At 28.2% G+C, this 21,058-nt stretch overlaps 1 protein-coding gene across 2 annotated transcripts; it reads left to right on the forward strand.

Moving 5' to 3' along the window:
* Positions 1 to 17,711: 17,711 nt before the first annotated feature.
* Positions 17,712 to 20,481, forward strand: LOC112784163 (putative 3'(2'),5'-bisphosphate nucleotidase, mitochondrial). 2 transcript variants are annotated; one of them, XM_025827287.3, is made up of 9 exons: positions 17,712 to 17,877; positions 17,950 to 18,051; positions 18,122 to 18,224; positions 18,500 to 18,711; positions 18,927 to 18,986; positions 19,308 to 19,684; positions 19,794 to 19,872; positions 19,954 to 20,004; positions 20,196 to 20,481. In XM_025827287.3, exons 1-9 carry the CDS (start codon positions 17,785 to 17,787, stop codon positions 20,346 to 20,348), a joined length of 1,230 nt encoding a protein of 409 aa, XP_025683072.1. In that variant the 5' UTR covers positions 17,712 to 17,784; the 3' UTR covers positions 20,349 to 20,481. The 2 variants fall into 2 exon arrangements, with proteins under 2 accessions (XP_025683072.1, XP_025683073.1); XM_025827288.3 differs by having other exon boundaries at positions 17,720 to 17,857; positions 17,950 to 18,224.
* The last annotated feature ends 577 nt before the right edge of the window (positions 20,482 to 21,058 follow it).

Below are 21,058 nucleotides of genomic sequence, written 5' to 3' on the forward strand. Positions count from 1 at the left end.
TTTAATTGTTAATCCGAACCGATTAAGAGTTCGGTTCACTGGTTTTTCAGTCGAACCGGTCGGTCCAGTCCGGATTTGATAACTATGCCTAGATGATAGATATATCATAAAAAAAAATAGATAATAATCGATTAATGATTCGGTGGTCCTCACTTGTTTTTTCACCAATTGTGGTAAAAACTTAAATCAACGGTTAGATCATTATTAATTTTGATCCAACGGTGGGTTATATTTTGTCAATTATAATCAAATTTTTTTTTGCAATTAATGGTATATGAACTACGGCCCAATAGAATTTGTTATTTCCATAAAAAAATTTGCTGAATCTTAAATTTCACCCACACACAAAATTGAATTTCATAATTTCCAACTAGTTAAACACACAATTGTCTCCCTTCGTCAACATCAACATCTTCTTCTTCACTCTAATATTAATTCTATTGATGTTCAACTATACATCTCCTAAGTTTCATATTTTACACCCTTACAAGCTTATTTGTTTATCAAATTTACGGCGTATATCTTATCTCTCAATCTCTGCGAGGAAGCAATCTGAATCCCAATGTCTAATGAGATAGGTTTTTCATCAATCTGAAACCCTAAGTCACACTCTTAGGATTAATTTTGATAGATTTTTTGCATCATGTCATCAAATACCTAGCCTAAAATTAGGTTATTTCTAGTATTATTTACTTATTTAATTAGATTATTATTCATCAACTGCAAACAATGTTAAATTATTAACGACTTTAGATAAGGAGAAAACTGTCGAAACTGTATTCTTGTTGGGTGCATAGCATCGGTGGAAGACAGTCACCTATATGGGGACGATAGTGGCAACGAATATTGTTGACTCATCGGTTGTTCTAGAAATGTTCTCTTTTGCACTACCCGTTCCCATTATCTGAATTGTCCCCTGTTCGGTTTTGGCACAAAATTTTTTAATTTTGTAGTTTTTGTTGTGGTGGACGAGAAGATAGTTTTTCTACATTGCAGTGGTGGACCAAATCTAGCAAACTCCTCTATCTCCATGACTTAGCAGTAGACCAAAAAAAGCTTCACCTTCATGAGATAACACTAACCCTGTTCTTTGTATTTTTCATTTTGTCACTTCATGTTTAACTTATGATTTTTATTGATTATTCTATTTGTAATTGTGACTTCAACTGAAACTGATTTTGATTTTAAAGTAATTACTGCAACTTAACTTCCTGCAATAATGTGTTGAAAAGGATAAAGATTGTGTGTTGCTTATTATGCTGCAAATTGAAAATTAGTTCCACTTTATCGAAAAACCTAACTAAGAATACATTATGCATTCATATATATCTTCAATTGTTTTTGCACTTATACAAATCTTGAGGAGGGGTTGGCTTCAAATCTCCTTGTGTATATAATTATCAACTTTGCTGAAGTACTTTACATTAATTAATGCATTCTTCTTTGAAGGTAAATGATTTTGAGTTTTTAGTGAGTTGATGAAGTAAATTTCGCTCATAATACTTATCATTCATTGTGTTAAAGACAAATTGAAGGGCTTTGGTATAATTCTTCTGAATTGCATAATATGTAAAGTTTAAATGAGCTTCCTTTTAATATAAATAAATCAATTTAAATAAATATTATCTTTTTCTTAATGCTATAATATAGATTATCAAAACTGAAGTTATATAACATCTGATTTGAAACTGTTACATTGTTCTTTGTGACTTAGATTTATGTTTCTAAAATATTTTTCTTTATCTTCTTTCCTAGGTTGCACAGTTTGGAATTTTGGATCACTAATGTAGATAATATCCATTTCTTCTACTAGTTATGAGTCTCAAAACAAAGGACCATTAATTAGAGCTTGATTAGTTATGTTATGCTATTTAATTTAATTTCATAATTCTGTGTAACTGACATTGTTATGCAGCCAATTAAGACTCAATAATTAGTATCTTTCACTTTATGTCCAACTTAAGGCCACAATTTCATGTTGCTAATACTCTTGGATTGTGATGTAATGTCATGTTATGTACTATTGTGCATAAATTAATACTTAATGCTTTTATAATTATATGATTGTGTCACGGAGTAACATAAATAGTTGGCAATCAATACATGTTTAGTTTTTGTAAAAGTATGTTCATGAACTCTAAAAATAAATAGTGTCATGACTTCAAATACAAGTCTTTCAGTCAGTAAATAGATATAAATTTGAAGAAATTTCATATAATAAAATTACAAAATTAAAAGCATGCATTTAATAACATTTTTATGAAAGAACTCCTAAGAATAATGAATGCTGACCAGCCAATATTTTGATTACCATAAAATAAAAGAGAAAGATAAATAAGTGATTCATCCATAATATATAACAATTAAAGTTAAAGCCTTTGTAAGTACACCCATAATATCCAAACTGGCACAACTAAAATAAAATTAGATGATAATTAAAGCTTGAAAATAAAACTAGTTTATAATTAAAGCAAACTACATAATACGGGCTACATATGCCACAAAGAAAATTCTTAGGTATTGGTCCTTCATGCTCCCACCTGGTGCTTCTCTCACTCAATTGCATCTTTAAAAATCTCATTCTTCAACTGATTGAAGGGACTAGTAACCAAGTCCACCGCTAACTTAGCACGAAGCAAGTTGTGTTTCAACTGTTTCATGAAATTTATATTTTGTTAGAGTTTGGTTATCTATTAGAAATAGAAAAAATACCTCTCTTGTATATAAATTAGCTGCAGACTTTTCCAATAACAATAAATGAGTTTGCATCATAGGTACTCCATGTGCACATTCAAAGTCTGCTAGACTATCTTTGAAATGAATGTAGGCAACACATCTATCAAAGTGCTCTACAAAATCTCTTAAATTATACCTGGACTTAACATACTTTGCAATAACTGAGTGCAACCCCTCACATCGAGAAGTGGTCCTAAACCCAGCAAAGAACTTCCCACGGATATGTGCTGTTGCCCAACTATGACGGTTATCATACATATCAATTATCCATTGCTTGTCTTGCACATCAAACTCTTCAACCATCCGATCCCACTTACTACGAAATACACCAACATCGTAATCACCCAGCATGCACTTCTTAAACTGCGATGTGAACCTAGGATTACCTACATTACTCGTGGCATTGCCAAGCACATAGGCGATGATGTGCATTAGGAAAAACTTTTTCGATTGCATTTTTCATTGAAAGGGCACCATCTGTGATAACTGAAATTGGGGCCTTCCCCTTCATTGCTTCCAGCAAACTTTTTAACAACCAAATATATGTTTGCTCCGACTCATCACACACAAGGGCGGCCGCAAAGACAACTGTGCGGTTATGGTTATTAACACCCGAAAAAACGACAAGCGGACAATGATATTTGTTCTTCTTGTAAGTAGCGTCAAAAGCCAATACATCACCAAACAATTGATAATTCATTTAGCTTATTCCATCACACCAAAATAAATTCTTTATCGAGTGAAACCTATCAACCTCATATCTTATAACCATGACAGAATCAATGGACTTCATCTTCCTCAAAAATTGAAGAGTTGCACTAGCATCACCCTTCAACCATCGACGTTGCTGTGCGACTTGATTGTACAAGTCCCTGGGCAAAAAGGGAACATTGTGGTGACCACCAGATTGGCTTGAGAGTGCTGCAAAAATATGTGCAGTGCCTAATCCACCCTTCCTCATTATATTTATTTGCTCAATGTCTGCAGCAGGTATTTTTCTGTGACCAGGAAGCTTTGCAGTAAAAATTGGAGGAAGAAGGTCGTGATTATGCAAATCAAAAAATTTTGAAATAATCCAGCGACCACTAACAACGTCAAATGACACCTGAACCTTTGCCTTACAGTCACATCTTGTTTTCTGGTATGCATATTATCTGCTGTCGGAAGCCCTTGCGACAACAAACAAAATTCTGTCGATTGATTATCCCATTGTGCTTTCGCATCTTACTTTTCCGACCACTAAATCCCCTTGACTTGGCAAATGCATTGTAGAAATCAAAAGTCACTCCTAGATCACTGAAATGATATCTTTTTATATCAACATCTACAATATTCAAGAACTCAGTCTTTCCTATGTCCTCCCACCCGTCAATCTTATAAGATTCATCCAATTGATCAAAATGGGCACCTTCATTGGGTTCAGAAGCATCAACTTCTGCATTTGCCAAGTTAGCATCCATGAAGATATCGTCGTCCAGGAGCTCATCACCGTTTCTCAAGGGATTCTCCAAATTCCCGTGAAACCCGTCAACATTATTGGTGTCATCTACATAATACTACATGAACAAATTAATTTAGACTAAGTATTTGATGGCATGATGCAAGAAATCTATCAAAATTAATCCTAAGAGTCTGACTTAGGGTTTCAGATTGATAAAAAACCTACCTCATTAGACATTGGAATTCAGATTGCTTCCTCGCAGAGATTGAGAGATAAGATATACGCCGTAAATTTGATAAAGAAATAAGCTTGTAAGGGTGTAAAATATGAAACTTAGGAGATGTATAGTTGAACATCAACAGAATTAATATTAGAGTGAAGAAGAAGATGTTGATGTTGATGTTGATGTTGACGTTGACGAAGGGAGACAATTGTGTGTTTAACTAGTTGGAAATTATGAAATTCAATTTTGTGTGTGGGTGAAATTTAGGATTCAGCAAATTTTTTTGTAGAAATAACAAATTCTATTGGCCCTAGTTCATATACCATTAATTGCAAAAAAAAAAATTGATTATAATTGACAAAATATAACCCACCGTTGGATCAAAATTAATAATGATCTAACCGTTGATTTAAGTTTTCACCACAATTGGTGAAAAAACAAGTGAGGACCACCGAATCATTAACCATGATACTTGATAGGTACATATAGTTTTTTTTAGTTAATAGTCAAAATAGTCCCTGAAAGATACCCTGATCTCCATTTTAGTCCTCGAAAGACAAAATTAATCGAAATCGTTCTCGAAAGATACACGACTTGGTCACGTTAGTCCTTCCGTCAGTTGGATGATGACGTGTCACGTTATGTGCCACGTGGCATGATGACGTGGTGGGTTAATGCCACGTGTCACAAGATGATTGGTTGATGTGTCAGATCAGTGACACTCACTTGACATGTAAAAAGGTTATTTATAATCAAAATAGTCCTTGAAAGTTCAGATGTAAGTCATTTTCATCCCTAAAATTTTAAAAATTAATCAAATTAGTCCTTATATAATTTTTTTAAATTTTTTCTTGATAATATTAAATTTAAAATATTTTTTGATACTACTAATTTTAATAGAAATGTAATTGACAAACAAAAAATTAGTAATTATATCTTTTCTTCTTAAAATTTTTTTCAATAAAATTATCTCTCTCATTTAATTCTTCTCAAAATTTCTCTTATTCTTTTCTATTCTAAAACCTTTTTCTTACAGTATTACATTTTGCTGGAATATATATATACTCAAAATTAAAATGTATGTATTTGTTAACCTAAACAAAGTTATATGCTCAAAATCAAAATTTATGTATGTTAACCTAAACAAAGTTATACCACTATTTTTTTTCTACTACATCTTTTTTTTTTCTTTTTCATTACGGTATTACTTATATATAGGATGTAATGGTAGTGATATTAAAAGTCAAAATTCAAGAAGATCCACAAATTTTGCTTCAATTTCAAATTTTACAAAATATTGAAAATTTGTTGCTTAATTATTATTATTATTATTATTAGGTGATTTCTTCGATACCCAACTAATTTGAGGGTATTACATACCCTTTTTACATGTTCCAATTAATTTGTGACAAGTGTATTCATTAATTCCAATAAGCAAATAAATTTTTAATTTTTAAAAATAAAAAATAATGAATTTAATACATGTATTAAATATTTTATATATACATATCTTAATATAATATACATACATTTAACTTTGGTTAAATCAAATCACCATATGTGGCAAACCTTGACTAAATTATTTAAAAGAAAAAAAAAAGAATTAGAATTGGGACGTTGTATATGCCGCTAGAAAAAGAGGGAAGAATATAGAACCCTAATCATTTTCATTTAATTTCGTCTTCTTCTCTCCTCTATATTCACAGAAAAAATTCGTTTTCATCTTCTTCCCTCTCCTTCAGGATATACTTCTTTTTCGTCCTTCTAATCTTCGAAAGTCGTCGATCTTGTTGCTGTAACTCAGAACAATCCATCATCTTTTTACTGTTCTTCAATTCAAAGTCGCCGATTTTGTTGTTGGAACCCATAACAATCGATTGTTATGTTTACCGTTCTTCCATTCAAAGTTGCTAACATAACAAATCTCTCTGTCTCTAAACCAGATACCGTCACACTCTCAGCGTTTGCAAATTGTTACAAGTCATTCTTTGTTATCTTTTTTTCTCTTGTTTCATTCTTTTCCTTGATTAAAATTAGTACTGTTTGCCTGCGACTAATAATTGGTACAAGTGTGTTTATTCTTTGTTACTGTTTATCATTTACATAGTCTATTTTGAAGCTTATTATCTTTGATTTTTTTCTCCTTCAATAGCAATACTATTTCATTAATTTAGAATCACCAAAACAAAGAGTACTTCAAAGAGTACTAGGAAATAAAAAAATTAATAGTAGCAATTCTTAATAATCCTACAACATAGATACAGGTTATAACTCACATAAAATTTCAGGTATTGATGATTATAATCCCTGTTTATAATTTATTAGTTTATACTTGATTATATAGATGTGATGTTCATTTTGAGCGGCTGAACAAATCAATAAAAAATTTGCTTTAAACATACGAGTTTAAATTAGTTATGTAACAGTGATCATTATTGAGTTAAAATTATTGTATATGTGGTCTTTTCTAATTACTTGTAATACAAAATTATATTTTTAAGGTTTATTGATTTTTATTTAATGATAGTTTCGTGACATGCAAGTAATGAAGAAGTTATAAATTTGATTTGTTAAAAATCAGCCACTCCTTCAATTAGTTGTATAAGAAAAGGATGCATTATTTTAATATATTTAAAAAGCCAACTTCGATTGAAATTCTCTTTGTAAATAATATAATTAGGGATTACTTTTCTATATGTATTTAAAGTGATATATACATTAAAAATTTGTAAACATACCCTTTTTTGTTGTTGATTTTTATATGGTCTTTAATCAATAGAAAATTTTTTGAATGATAAAAATTGTTGACACATTCTATAAAAAAATCTGTCATAACAAAATCCTACAAAAGAAAGAAAATTCAATATTTCAAAATATAAATATATAAGATTGTTATAGATTTTAATTTATATATAGAAAGATTCTAAACAATAAATAGCTACCACAAAAAAGTCGCATTACAAAGTATTAGCACCAAAATGACTTATTTATATCATTTATAGTTAACATAATTTATTTAGAATTTTTCGAACTGATGCATTAAGAAGTAACATATATTCTTATTTTTTAACTAAATTCTTGTTCTTTTCCTCAAATTTTACGTAGTTCTTCTTAGCAGCCTTGATAATGGTGTTTTTTTTTCAGATTGTATGACTTCATGATCAAATCTATAGCAATGCGCATCCTAGTTGCATCATCAACCTTCAAATGATAAAACCAGCAGTAAGTCACACTTATGTAATTAGAAATTTATCATGAAATGTAACTTACATAAATGTTATAATCATCAATTCAAATGCAATTTTTCATCCAAGTTGCTACACAAATACCACAATCAAAGCTATGTTAAATTTTATATGAAAAAAAAAAGTACTAGTTAGACAATGTGACAAAAAAAAAGATTGCTTGACAAACTAAATAAAGAGCTCGAAAATTACGAGTCATTTCTTTGTCTTCCTATTCCGAGAGCTTCCAAAATAGGAAACTCAGACACCTTAGGCCCCTTCAAGGTACAAGGCCTAATAAGTGGTTAAGATTAAATTAGTATTTTTCTAAATGGTAAAAATAGTATAAATGAAGATGTAAAATTGATGCTATAAATGTTTGAATACAGAAATGATATACCAGTTGTTTAATGCTGAATATTTTACGTATTTTCTTCTTAAGATCTGGGTTGGAATCCAACAAAATTACTTGACACTGATTCATGTCAAAGATAACAAGATACCAATAAAGAATATCTTCATTAACAGGTACATAAATATGTACATATATACAAGAATTAATTGTTTTTTATTTGTGATAGTTAAAAAATATAATTCTATTTATGAAGAGTATTAAAATTTCTATCACGGGAGTGACTTCAATATGAAGTCTCATATAGTCATAAGAAATTGTATCATATGATTTTACCTTTCCAAGGACTTTAACTTTGTCCATGAATGTCTCTTTATTCTTGAGCTTGACTACTTGGGATAGTTCCCGACAATACCATTTGCTATACAATGTGAAGAATATAATTTTGTCAATATTAAATTACCAAACTAATGTTACATATAAATATTGCACCCAATGAGGATGAAAATTATATATTTCTTTTGGTGCAAAAGATTTCAATTTATTTATAAGTTACACGTAACTTACCGAAAAGATTGTGGGCATATACCAATGTCTTAAAACTCCGGAAGTAGTCTTTTCCTCATCATTTAGCATATGAGCATATACGTCCAATATCTAAATGAATATTAGACATGGTTAGATAATGATAATAATCATGAGATTAGATTGGTATTCAAAATTAAATCAACTAAAATAACTTACATTTTGGTCAATCCAACCCTTTGGAATTAAGTTAAAAAAAAATCTCTGGTTGCATCGTTTTACTAATATCTCTTGCCTACAATTGATTAAATATAAAAAGAATAATCTATCATTGTTCTTCTCATACGATCGTAAGATGACAAAGTATAAAGATAATATTTTTTCAAAAATAAGTTACCTTCCAAACTCATTATCTTTATTTGTTCCAAATATGTAGGTTGCAACTATAATTTTAATGTTATCTAATTCCATGGTAGTTGACGGTGCAAACAATACTGATAGCTACTATTAAGAAAAAATAAAAGATAACAAAAATTAAGTCTCCAAATTTAAAATAACTCGAGAATTAGAAAATCTTCAAAAGTGTTTGGACGAATAAAACTTAAGCAATTGACACTTACAAATGGAGCTTCTACTCCAAGATTTTTCGGTTGGAGTTTTGTAAACCCTGGAATCCTCTGGTTTATATGATAACCAGTAGGAGATGCATTACTCAGCAATGATTTGACAATATCAGTTGATGGAGTATCTGCTATACAAAATTGTTTATCATGTATTTTTTTGGATGACTGGACTCTAGAAATTTTAGGATTAGTCTTCTTCACACTGAGAATAGATTTTTTTCTGTCAAAAGAAGCTTTTTTAACCGGGGGAGTGACCAACTTTTCATTATTGTGTCTGTCATGACTTACTCAGACGAAAGGTTTTCAAAGGGACTTGCATATAGAGACATGGTCATTGGCATTGAAAGTGATGGATAAGAAGGTGAGTTTGGGTTAAATCCTCCCAAATGATTATAAAATTGTGACGGCATGAGGTTAAAGTAAGGCATCATTGGCATCATGGATTGGTTGACAGAGGCCATGTTTTGCAAGTTAGTGACAACTTCTTGCATCTTTATGATTTGTGAGTTGAGCGCATCATATTTTTCACCTTTATTCTCCTAAAAAATATTTCGAAAATGATAAGAAAATGATTACATTACTATTCCTTCAATGCTATAGACGTTTAATCAATTATTTGTCAAATGAATTAATTGAATACTGACCAATACTTAGTAAATTCAACATAACAATTCGAGAAGAGAAAATAGATCACCTTGTTAAGAATGGTTTCAGCTGGCACATCCAATTATTAGTATACTAATTTTTATTGATTTGTTCAACCGCTTAAAATGAACATCACATATATATAATCAAGTATAAACTAATAAATCATAAATAGGATTATAATCATCAATACCCAAAATTTTATGTTATTAAGAATTGCTACTATTAATTTTTTTTTCTAGTACTCTTTGAAATACTCTTTGTTTTGGGATTCTAAATTAATGAAATAGTATTACTAAGAAAAAAAATCAAAGATAATAGGCTTCAAAATAGATTATGTAAATGATAAATAGTAACAAAGAATAAACACACTTGTACCAATTATTAGTCGCAGGCAAACAGTACTAATTTTAATCAATGGAAAGAATGAAAGAAGAGAAAAAAAAAAAAGAGAACAAACAGTGTGACTTACTTGTAACGATTTGCAAATACTGAGAGTGTGACGGTATCTGGTTTAGAGACCGAGAGATTTGTTATGTTGACGACTTTGAATGGAAGAACGGTAAACAGAACGATCGATTGTTCTGGGTTGCAACAACAAAATCGGCGACTTTAAATTGAAGAACAATAAAAAGACGATGGATTGTTCTGGGTTACAGCAACAAGATCGACGACTTTCGAAGATTAGAAGAAGGAAAAAGAAGGTATATCCTGAGAGTGAAGGAGAGGGAAGAAGACGAAACGAATTTTTCCTGTAAATATAGAAAAGAGAAGAAGACGAAATTAGATGAAAAGAATTAGGGTTCTATGTTCTTCCCTCTTTTTCCAGCAGCATATACAACGGCCCAATTCTAATTCTTTTTCTTTTTTTTTCTTTTAAATAATTTAGTTAAGGTTTTTCACATATGGTGATTTGATTTAACCAGAGTTAAATGTATATACAGTATATTAAGATATGTATATATAAAGTATTTAATACATGTATTAAATTCATTATTTTTTATTTTTAAAATTAAAAATGTATTTGCTGATTGAAATTAATGAATACACTTATCACCAATTAATTGGAACATGTAAGAAGGGTATGTAATACCCTCAAATTAGTTAGGTATCGAAGAAATCACCTTATTATTGTCATGCACGTGATAAAACTGAAATTATAATTTTAAATTATTCTATTAAAATTAATTTGAATTGTAATAATTTAATAAATAAATAAATAATATGATGTGCATTGTTCGTGTTTTTTTAAATATAGTATTAAATGTATTAACTCGAATGTAGCTATTAAGTGTATAAAAATTATGTTTGAATTATGAATTCTCTAAATGAAATTATCCGTTTAAAATATTTAAATTATGATTTCAATCATAAATTACAATTATGATTTAAAAATTTTTTTTGATATAATATTACATTTTTTCTTCATTTTACTATTAATATGTTGATATTGCAAGTCTAATTTACAGTATTTTACTTAATCTTGACTGAAAAAGAAAATAGTTACGTATTTCTATCATTTAATATATTTAATACACAATGTGCTAACACTAACGATATTTTTAAAAAAAATATATTGATAAAAATAGATATAATATAATTACAAATATAACATAAATAAATAAAATATATAAATAAATGCGAAACCAATATGTTTACCAATGTCTTTGTTAAATTTTATAAATTAGAGAATAAATTATGTATTCGGTTGCTTGATGATCACATAGATGATCAAGTAATTGAATTGTAAATTGATCTCATAGTGTACATCTTATTTTTTTCTCATTTTTGAATGAAAGCGAGAATTAAGGGAGTAAGTAGTAATATATAAAGAAAAAAAAATTTGCACCACAACATATAATTATAACCTAAAGAAATATTCATATTAAAATTTTACATACTGCAAATCATGAAGATCAATCACAATGTACTGGTCACTTCTCTCTATTTTTGACCATGATATGAGTTTTTCTTTTCTAGTCAAGAATCTAATAACATCTAATTGAACAAAAAAATTGAATTAAAAGTACCAAATTAAGGACAAATGAGTGAATAATATAAAAAATTATAACTTCGAATGTGTATAAAATAAAAAGAATTTACTGATTTATTTTATATTAAACGATAAAACTAACAATAGTATATTAATAAAAGGATATACCTTTAAGAAAAGTCACAATACAATTTCAAATATTTTCATAAATAAACTGTTAAAATTTTTGTTATCGATAAAATGATGTTATTATACAATTTTTTGGCAAAACTTAAAATCAAAAGGAAAATAATTTTATGTGGGTTAATATAAATTAATTACGTACCAAATAAGTAGAATCGTTCATTTGTTTGTTTCAATATAGCAGCATGAGCAAGCAAATTAAAATGATTATCCAGAATTTTATGATCATCGACCAAATGTACTATACCTGACTCCATCTTAAAAGATATTTTGCACGTGTGTCACTCAGAAGAAATATTCTGCTTGATTTCTCGATCTCAAAATTTGTCAAATATTTTTGTCAAATAATTCTTGATTGAACAATGAATTTTATCCTATTACAAAACAAATTAAATATAAAAGCTATTAGCATTTACAAAGCTATTAAAAAGAATTGTCTTTGACTTGATTGAACAATGAATTTTATCGTATTGCAAAATAAATTAAATATAAAAGCTATTAACATTTACAAAGCTATTAAAAAGAATTGTCTTTGACTTGTGAAATGGTAACTTATAAAATTAACTTAAAATATGAACTACAAATATTTATAAGAATTTAATTTTGATACACTGACAGTGTAAAGTAGTTTTACACGTGTATCCAATTACGTAATGACATATCAATAAAAATAAATACATTTCACATTGACCGCGTGAATGGTCATCCAAAAGAACGGATGTGATTGCACGACTATGTAAAATGCTTTACACTGTTAGTGCATCAAAATTAAACTCTATTTATAAATTGAACTTAGCATTACTTGAAAAAATTTAGTAAATGAATCAATTAATCTTATCATCTATTAGAACTATTTCTATGTAAACCGTCTCATTCTTGTCAAACTTGAATGAAACTTTTTATAGCCTTATAATTCTTGTCTTTATTTTTCATACTTTCTCTTCGTATAATCTACTATAGGTGATACTATTAATAGGATCGTAGTCAATAGTCATTAGGTATAGAAAAAAAATAGAATAAAGACTATGTAAAAATTATAAATTTTTTAAATAATAAACATGAAAGAAAATTTACTGCTTATTATATATACTAATAATATGTCAATAATTTTAAAAATTTACTAATAATACTAATATTTTAAAGATAATTTTACTATAGTTATAATAAATTTAGTTATTACTCTAAATAAATAAAATAAATAATATATTTGAAAACTAAAGAAAAAAATTAGCGATAATCATATTTAGAATGTTCCCATTTTTTTTTATTTTTGTTTGCTTATTATTCTTTCACTGCAATGTTAGATCAAAGAAACTCTAAATTTAAAATATAATAATAAATATATCATGTAATGAAAAAATAACAATATATATATAGAGAGAGAGAGAGAGAGAGAGTCAATGCTCAAAGATATGTTATCGTAATAAAATATGACACTATGAATAATTATATTTGTCAAGTAAATTTATTTATACTCTATATCTATTATATTATTTTATGTAAAATTAAAATCTACTCTTCTAATTTAATATTATATATATATTTGCTTCTTACATTGTCTAAAATTAAATTGAAATTATGTTTAAAGGCTTAACATGGTAAATAGAATATAATTAATATATAATATTTTAATAATTAAAAACCTAAAATAAATTAATAGATAATAATAATTAATACCTAAAATATCATATATATATATGTTTTTGATATTGTCCAAAATTAAATTGAAATTATGTTCAAAGTCTTAATACCGTAATTGAGGTATAATTAATACCTAAAATTTTAATAAGTAAATACCTAAAATAAGTTAATTAAATAACAACAATGAACAATTAATACCTAAATTATTGAAAAGGAATTTTTAATAAATGTGAGGAATAAAAATAAAAAAATTAATAAATAATATTAGTGTTTAAATGAAAGAGTTGATAAAGAATAATAATTATAAGTAAAAATAGTATTTTTATTTTGGAAAAAAAAAACACATGAGAAATTGTTTAATAATCTGTGCCATGTACATGATAATAAATTGTTCAATAATTCGTACTATGCACGTGATAAGTTTGAAATTATAATTTTAAATTATTTTATTAAAATTAATTTAAATTATAGTAATTGCGTTTATTTTTTCTTAATCTAGTGTTATGTGTATCAACTCTAATATAGTTATTAATCGTTTTTGTTAATCTACTTTTTTTTTCTCTAAATTTATGATTTAAAATAACAATTATAAATATTAATAATTAAACAAATTATTATATTATAATTATTTACGTTTTATTCCCAAAATTGAAAACATACTATTTCTTTTTTATTTATACTACCAGTATATATTAATCGATTAGTCAATGATTTTTTTATTCGTAAGATATATTTATTTATTTTGTTTAAATAATTTTAAATCTTTCCTTATTTAAGTACACATATATTAATTATTTTTTTATTTTTTATTATAAATAATTTTTTTAACCTACAATAATTATACTGATTTTGTTATTCCATTAATACCATCACATGCGTAATAATATTCATAAATCATACTAATTTTCGTATATATATATATATATATCAATTGTTTAGTTAATAATTTTTTTACTTTTAGAATATATTTATGGTTTTAAATAATTCTAAATATTTATATATATATATATATATATATATATATAAATTATATATAAATATATTTAAATCGTATATATTAATTAATTTTTTTATCATAATTAATTTTTTTGAATCTACAATCATTCAATAATTTTTTTATTTTTTATTATTAAGGTCATCGTTTGTGTAATTTTTATAAATTATAATAATTTCTTTATTTATCTATACATATATATTAATTTTGTTAAATAATTCTAAATATTTGTTTATATATATATATATATTAATTATACATATAAAAAATTAAGTCACATATGCTAGTTTTTTTTGTTATGATTATTTTTTTATATATATATGATTATTTTTTATTCTACAATCGAGTAATAATTTTTTATTTTTTATATTCATGTATATTCTCCGATCCCTTTTCATATGTATGATTAATAATTTTTTTTCACATATTTTTATATATTAGCAAGAAAGCAAAACCACATATTGTGACACTTTTTTCTTTTTCACACCTTAATCTTAATTAATCAAACTTGTGTCCAAAACAGATGTTAGTTAATCTTAATTAAATTTTTAATCATTCTAATTTATTGATGAATTACATTTCTCTTAATAATTGCATTACTAATCTGAAATACAAAAAAAGGTGATACATATATCAAAAAAGAAAACAAACTTAAAAAAATCATATTAAGAAGTTTAAAAATAACATATCCATAAAGAATAGTCATAATATATAAATTGAGACAACAATTTAAATTTCTCTAAAACTAATTTAATCAACTACCAATATTAGAACTAAATTATTTAAATAATATTTAATCTATTCTAATCCTTAGATACGTATAGATTAGAGTCATTATCGTAACAACCAACCGAAATAACATCATAAGATCGAATACTTAGAATCGGTATAAATTCAGACTATCTTCTTATTAAAATTGTCAAATTAAATTGACTTTTATTCTCTTCAATGGCATTGCATTAATGCACCAAAAGACCGGTAGTTTCTGAAAAAATACAATATGTTATAAAATTATTTTTAATACAAAAAGTTTAAGAGAAACAAAATTTAAATATAGTATCAATATTTGAATCGCATCTTCAAGGTTGGCACGAATTTTTCAAAATTGAACCTAAATTGAGGAAATTCGATCTCATTATATGCTCAATTGCCCAATCAAAAAAGAATAACAGATTAGAAAAAAAATGCTTTGATTCTTAGATTTAGACTTACTAACCACAAAAAAACACTATATATAGCCTTTAGTAGTTCAAAAAAAATTATAGAAATTAATTATTGCAATATCAATTTACCACTATGAACGTTAGTATCATATTTATAACAATTAGAATTATAAATTTATGTTTAACTTTTTATATAATTATAATTAAGATATTTTTTAAATCAGTATAATTATGCATTATTCATTAAATGCTAATTGTAATATAATTCTAGTAAAGATATTTTTTAAAATAAATTTAGAAGAGAGAATAGTGCCTTTATTTTCAAAAAAAAATAAATTCATGAGAAATTGACACCTTACTTTCATTAGTTTGGGGAAAATTCAATTTTAGTATATTAAGTAGATTATTTTATATAATTATTATAAAGATATTTTTCTAAATTGATATAATCATGCATTATTCATTAAATGCTAATTGTAATATAATTATAATAAAGATATTTTAAAAAAAATAATTTTAAAAGAGAGAATAATGCTTTCATTACATGAGAATAGTACTTTCTAAAAATAAAGATATTTTCTTAAATTAGTATAATCATGCATTATTCATTAAATACTAATTGTAATATAATTATAATAAAGATATTTTTCTAAAAATAATTTTAGAAGAGAGAAGAGTGCTTTAATTATATTTACTTTCTAAAAATAAAGATATGTTTCTAAATTAGTATAATTATGTATTATTTATTAAATATTAATTATAATATAATTATAATAAATATATTTTTTATAAAATAATTTAGAATAGGGAATAGGAAAGTTCATTTTGGAGGAAAACAGAGTCAGGAGAGATCGACACGTCACTTTCGTTAGTTGGGAAAAAACCCAGTTTTAATAGATAAGTAGATTATATATGCTAAACGAATTGCTTCTTAAGCGTACTACATGCAAAGATCGTAATAAATTTTTGTGTGTTTCACATGTTTGAGATAGATTATATAATTTTACTTTTAATATCACTACCCTTACATCCTATATGTAAGTAATACCGCAATCGAAAAAAAAGATGTAATAGAAAAAAAAGTGGTATAACTTTGTTTAGGTTAACAAATACATACATTTCAATTTTGAGTATAATATATATATATATATATATATATATATATATATATATGTAATAATGTAAGAAAAATGTTTTAGAACAGAAAAGGATAAGAGAGATTTTGAGAAGAATTAAAGGAGAGAGATAATTTTATAGAAAAAATTTTTAAGAAGAAAAGATACAATTATTAATTTTTTGTTTGTCAATTACATTTCTATTAAAATTAGTAGTATCAAAAAATATTTTAAATTTAATATTATCAAGAAAAAATAAAAAAAATTATATAAGGATGAATTTGATTAATTTTTAAAATTTTAAGAATGAAAATGACTTATGTCTGAATTTTCAAAGACTATTTTGATTATAAATAACTTTTTTACGATACGTCAACCAATCATCTCGTGACACATGGTATTAACTCACCACGTCATCATGCCACGTGGCATTTAACGTGACACGTCATCATCCAACTGATGAAAATGACTAATGTGACTAAGTCGTGTATCTTTTGTGGACAATTTCGATTAATTTTATCTTTCGATGACCAAAATAAAAATCGAAATATCTTTTAGGACGATTTTTACTGTTAACTTTTTTTTTTAATTATGACTATGTCATCCGAAAATTATCCTTTTACTCGTTTGGTGAGTCCATCAAAAATCGAATATATTAATATTTATTTATTTATTTATTTTTTTGGTCTGGGATATTAATATTTATTTAACTACTGAGTTGTCACCTACTCACCTGATCCATCCCCGTAATTTTTTTTATTATCATTGAATTGAGTGCCTAATGCAACCCGATTAAAGAATCAAACTTAACACATTTATAAAAAGGAATAAAGCCCAACCCAATAAAAATAGATGGGCCAAGTGGGCCCAATAGTGGCCGCCGTTTCCTCGTCAGAGAAGAGTGAGTGAGCAATAGTAATCGGGTAATGGATATGGTGCCGGTGGTGGTGCGTTCCGCCTCTCACGTCTCCGCCTACCGATACTTGGACTACCGCCGCGGTACCTCCCCACGCTTCCGAGTAAGGTCTCTTCCATATTCCACTCTTGTTCCCTGTATCTTTCACTCATTTCATTCGATTGCATTGCATTAGGTTAGGGCCAAGCTCCCATTTGAGCAGCAAGATGCCAAGTATTACCAACACCTGGAGGCTGCTGTCCACGTTGTTCAGAGGGCTTGCCGTCTCTGCCTCCATGTATTACATCAATTATATTCTTTTCCTTTCCTTCAGGCATTCCAAATATTATGTGTCATGCACTTTGCAGGTGAAATCATCTCTCTTTTCAACCGACGCCAATGTTCATCAAAAGAATGACCAGACTCCCGTCACCGTCGCAGATTTCGGAGTTCAGGCTCTCATCAGTTTCGGTATTAACATTATTCCATTTCCATGTCTATCTCGTCTCTATAATTGTGGAGAGGAACACACTGAAAAACTTTGAAGATGCGATGCGATTCATCAATAGCTTCTTGTATAGTGAGAGAGGCGAATTAGTCACTCTATATCTTAACAATAGTTATAACAATACAGTTATATTTATATAACCAACCTGGTATTTCTGAGCAGCACTTGCATTTGAAATCATTTATCAGAAATTAATCAGAAAACCTTGGTGATATATCTTGTGTTATTACAAACATAGAGTTAAACAAGCTGTTCCCTTCAATACCTCTGGTGGCTGAGGAGGACTCTGCCTACTTGCGATCAAGAAACTTAGCAGGTTCCGTGCTTGATGCAATCACTGCTATAGATAGTCCCACTTCCAAACCCTTGACACAAGATGATGTGCTGGAAGCAATTGATAGAGGTGGCGAAGATGCTTTTTTATTTGGATCAGAACCGGCCACGTATTGGGTGTGTATGTCTAACCAATTCAATCAAATACTATAGCATGAGATGGTTGTTCACATTGCATATCTATACATCAGTAAATGATGATGAGTTCCCGGTTTTCTGTATGGATTCCTAGGATCTATATATACTAAGTTTTAATGTTGGAAATTCATAAAGTTACATCTTATTGTGATGTTCCTCACAGAACTTATTCCGAGTCCATTGAATAATTATAGGTGCTTGATCCAATTGATGGCACACGTGGATTTGTAAAAGCTGGCAAAGCCTTATATGTGGTAAGTGTCAAAGAAGGTTGACTTGAGTCTCCATAGATACTGTGTGAAATTTTTTCATATGATAGCATACAATATAGACAATTCCCTGAAGCTTCCATTTGCAAGATCTCCTGTGTAAACCTTTGCTTGTGATAGTGCTTATAATGTATATTCTGCCTATGGTATAGTTCATAACACAACGGTGTATCTATATCAGAAGATAAGGTATACTTGCGTTGATTTTATTTTCTTTGTAGTATGTCATAGGTTTATCTGACTTTGCCACTATCTTCATCATAGTCTGAGGGAATTAAAAAAAAAAAAACAAAACAAAACATACAGGTTGGTTTGGCTCTTGTGGTTGAGGGAGAGATTGTAGCTGGTGTTATGGGCTGCCCCAACTGGCAGGAAGATTTTTCCAAGAAATCCCCAGCTGAACTTGAGGAGGTTGCAGACATGCTTTCTGCATCAGGAACTATAATGATTGCTCACATAGGCTGTGGAACGTGGACAAAAAGGTTGAATAGTATGCCGAAATTACCTAGTGTTTGGACCAGATGTTTTGTGGATGGGTCTAACTTAGTACAGAAGGCACACTTCTGTATTCCAGATAGCCAAACTTGGGAATCTTTGCCACTATCGTCATCATTTAATGCAACAAACAATGTCGATGATGTGGGGGACAACCAAGTTCTTCTTTTGGCAACATGTTGTGGAAGGTCCAATATATGATCTATATTTGTTTCCAACTTTAATAAATTCTAGCAAAACTTAGAGGATTCTAGCAAAGTGCTGTGAGAGTTGACATTATTGTGAACCAATGCACAGTTTATGCAAGTATTTGATGGTGGCCTCGGGTAGGGCATCTGTTTTCATTCTCCGAGCAAAAGAGAAGACCATTATAAAGGTAGCCTATCAATTTTTCGTCTATCATTTGGTTCTTAATTTATTCAGTGAAATTGTATTTATTCTGCTTGGTCTTGTGTAGGCTTGGGACCATGCTGTTGGCATGATATGCGTTCATGAAGCTGGTGGAAAGGTATCGTTTCCTATGTTGTTTGAATGTTATGATTTTAACGCAATTGGTAGCAAGATGGATGATGTGCACTGTGCACAACGGATGGAAACTCTTACTTGTACTACTTTCTTCCATCTTGGGTTTTTGAATTGCTTGATATATAATTGTACTTATGTCTAGTATATTACAGTTTAGTTTCTACGCTTTGTTAGATAACTGACTGGAGCGGGAGTGAAATAGATCTTGCTGCAGATCAAGCTGGTCGGCGGGTTATATTTCCGTTCGGGGGAGTCCTTGTCACCAACGGCTGTTTACATCATCAGATTCTGGAAATTATCTCTCACTCTACAACTTCATCACTTTGATGTTGTGGATTGATCATTTATTCATTTTTAAATATTTTAATTTGGCTATAATTCCCTCCGGTCAAACTATCCTCGCCAAATGAGGAGGTTGATAAAGTGAAAAAATAAAAATTATAAATTCAATGGTGCTAAACTCTCATTTTCTCACTCTATTAATCTTCCCATTGTAAAGAATCTTTTCCCACAACCCCCCTCCCTCTCTCTCAAGTGTCTACACAATTGCCATTTCAATTAATTACCCAACATATTCTTAACTGTAATCACATAAATGAATTGAACCCCTATTTTATCATCATGTAACTGGTTACAAAACAATTTTTTGTAGGTGCTTACTTTGATGCACATTGGAAATATACAGATATAGAGGAGAGAGTAAAAATCATGTTTTTTTTTTAGATATTTTTGTTTCTTTTTTTTCTTTTTCTTTGTACCTACTCTGTATTTCATGTATTTTTTCACTATGTGTGCGAGTGTGAACCATTTTTGTATACTATATTATTTACTTTACCAAAAATAATGTGAATTCATGGTGCATATATTATTCCTGCATGCTGCATTTTTTGATATACCACTTTTTTTTATTGAGAAATATATTATTTTTGTAATAATTTACTGGGCTTGGAGTTGAGGTTCTAATCTATCACTCTATCAGTACAGGACCAAAAAGATCAACAGTAAACATGTAGAGGCATGTGAGACTCAGAACAAAA

This window comes from Arachis hypogaea, chromosome 20 (assembly GCF_003086295.3).
Source record: "Arachis hypogaea cultivar Tifrunner chromosome 20, arahy.Tifrunner.gnm2.J5K5, whole genome shotgun sequence".
In the NCBI taxonomy this organism is placed as follows: domain Eukaryota; kingdom Viridiplantae; phylum Streptophyta; class Magnoliopsida; order Fabales; family Fabaceae; genus Arachis; species Arachis hypogaea.

What these genes read in the sequence shown, in the direction of transcription:
- LOC112784163 (XM_025827287.3), top strand. Translation starts at nt 17,785, where the DNA reads ATGGATATGGTGCCGGTGGTGGTGCGTTCCGCCTCTCACGTCTCCGCC. An exon ending in AAGAGAAGACCATTATAAAG is followed by an intron (nt 19,873 to 19,953) that starts GTAGCCTATCAA and finishes GGTCTTGTGTAG; the next exon opens with GCTTGGGACCATGCTGTTGG. An exon ending in TTCATGAAGCTGGTGGAAAG is followed by an intron (nt 20,005 to 20,195) that starts GTATCGTTTCCT and finishes ACGCTTTGTTAG; the next exon opens with ATAACTGACTGGAGCGGGAG.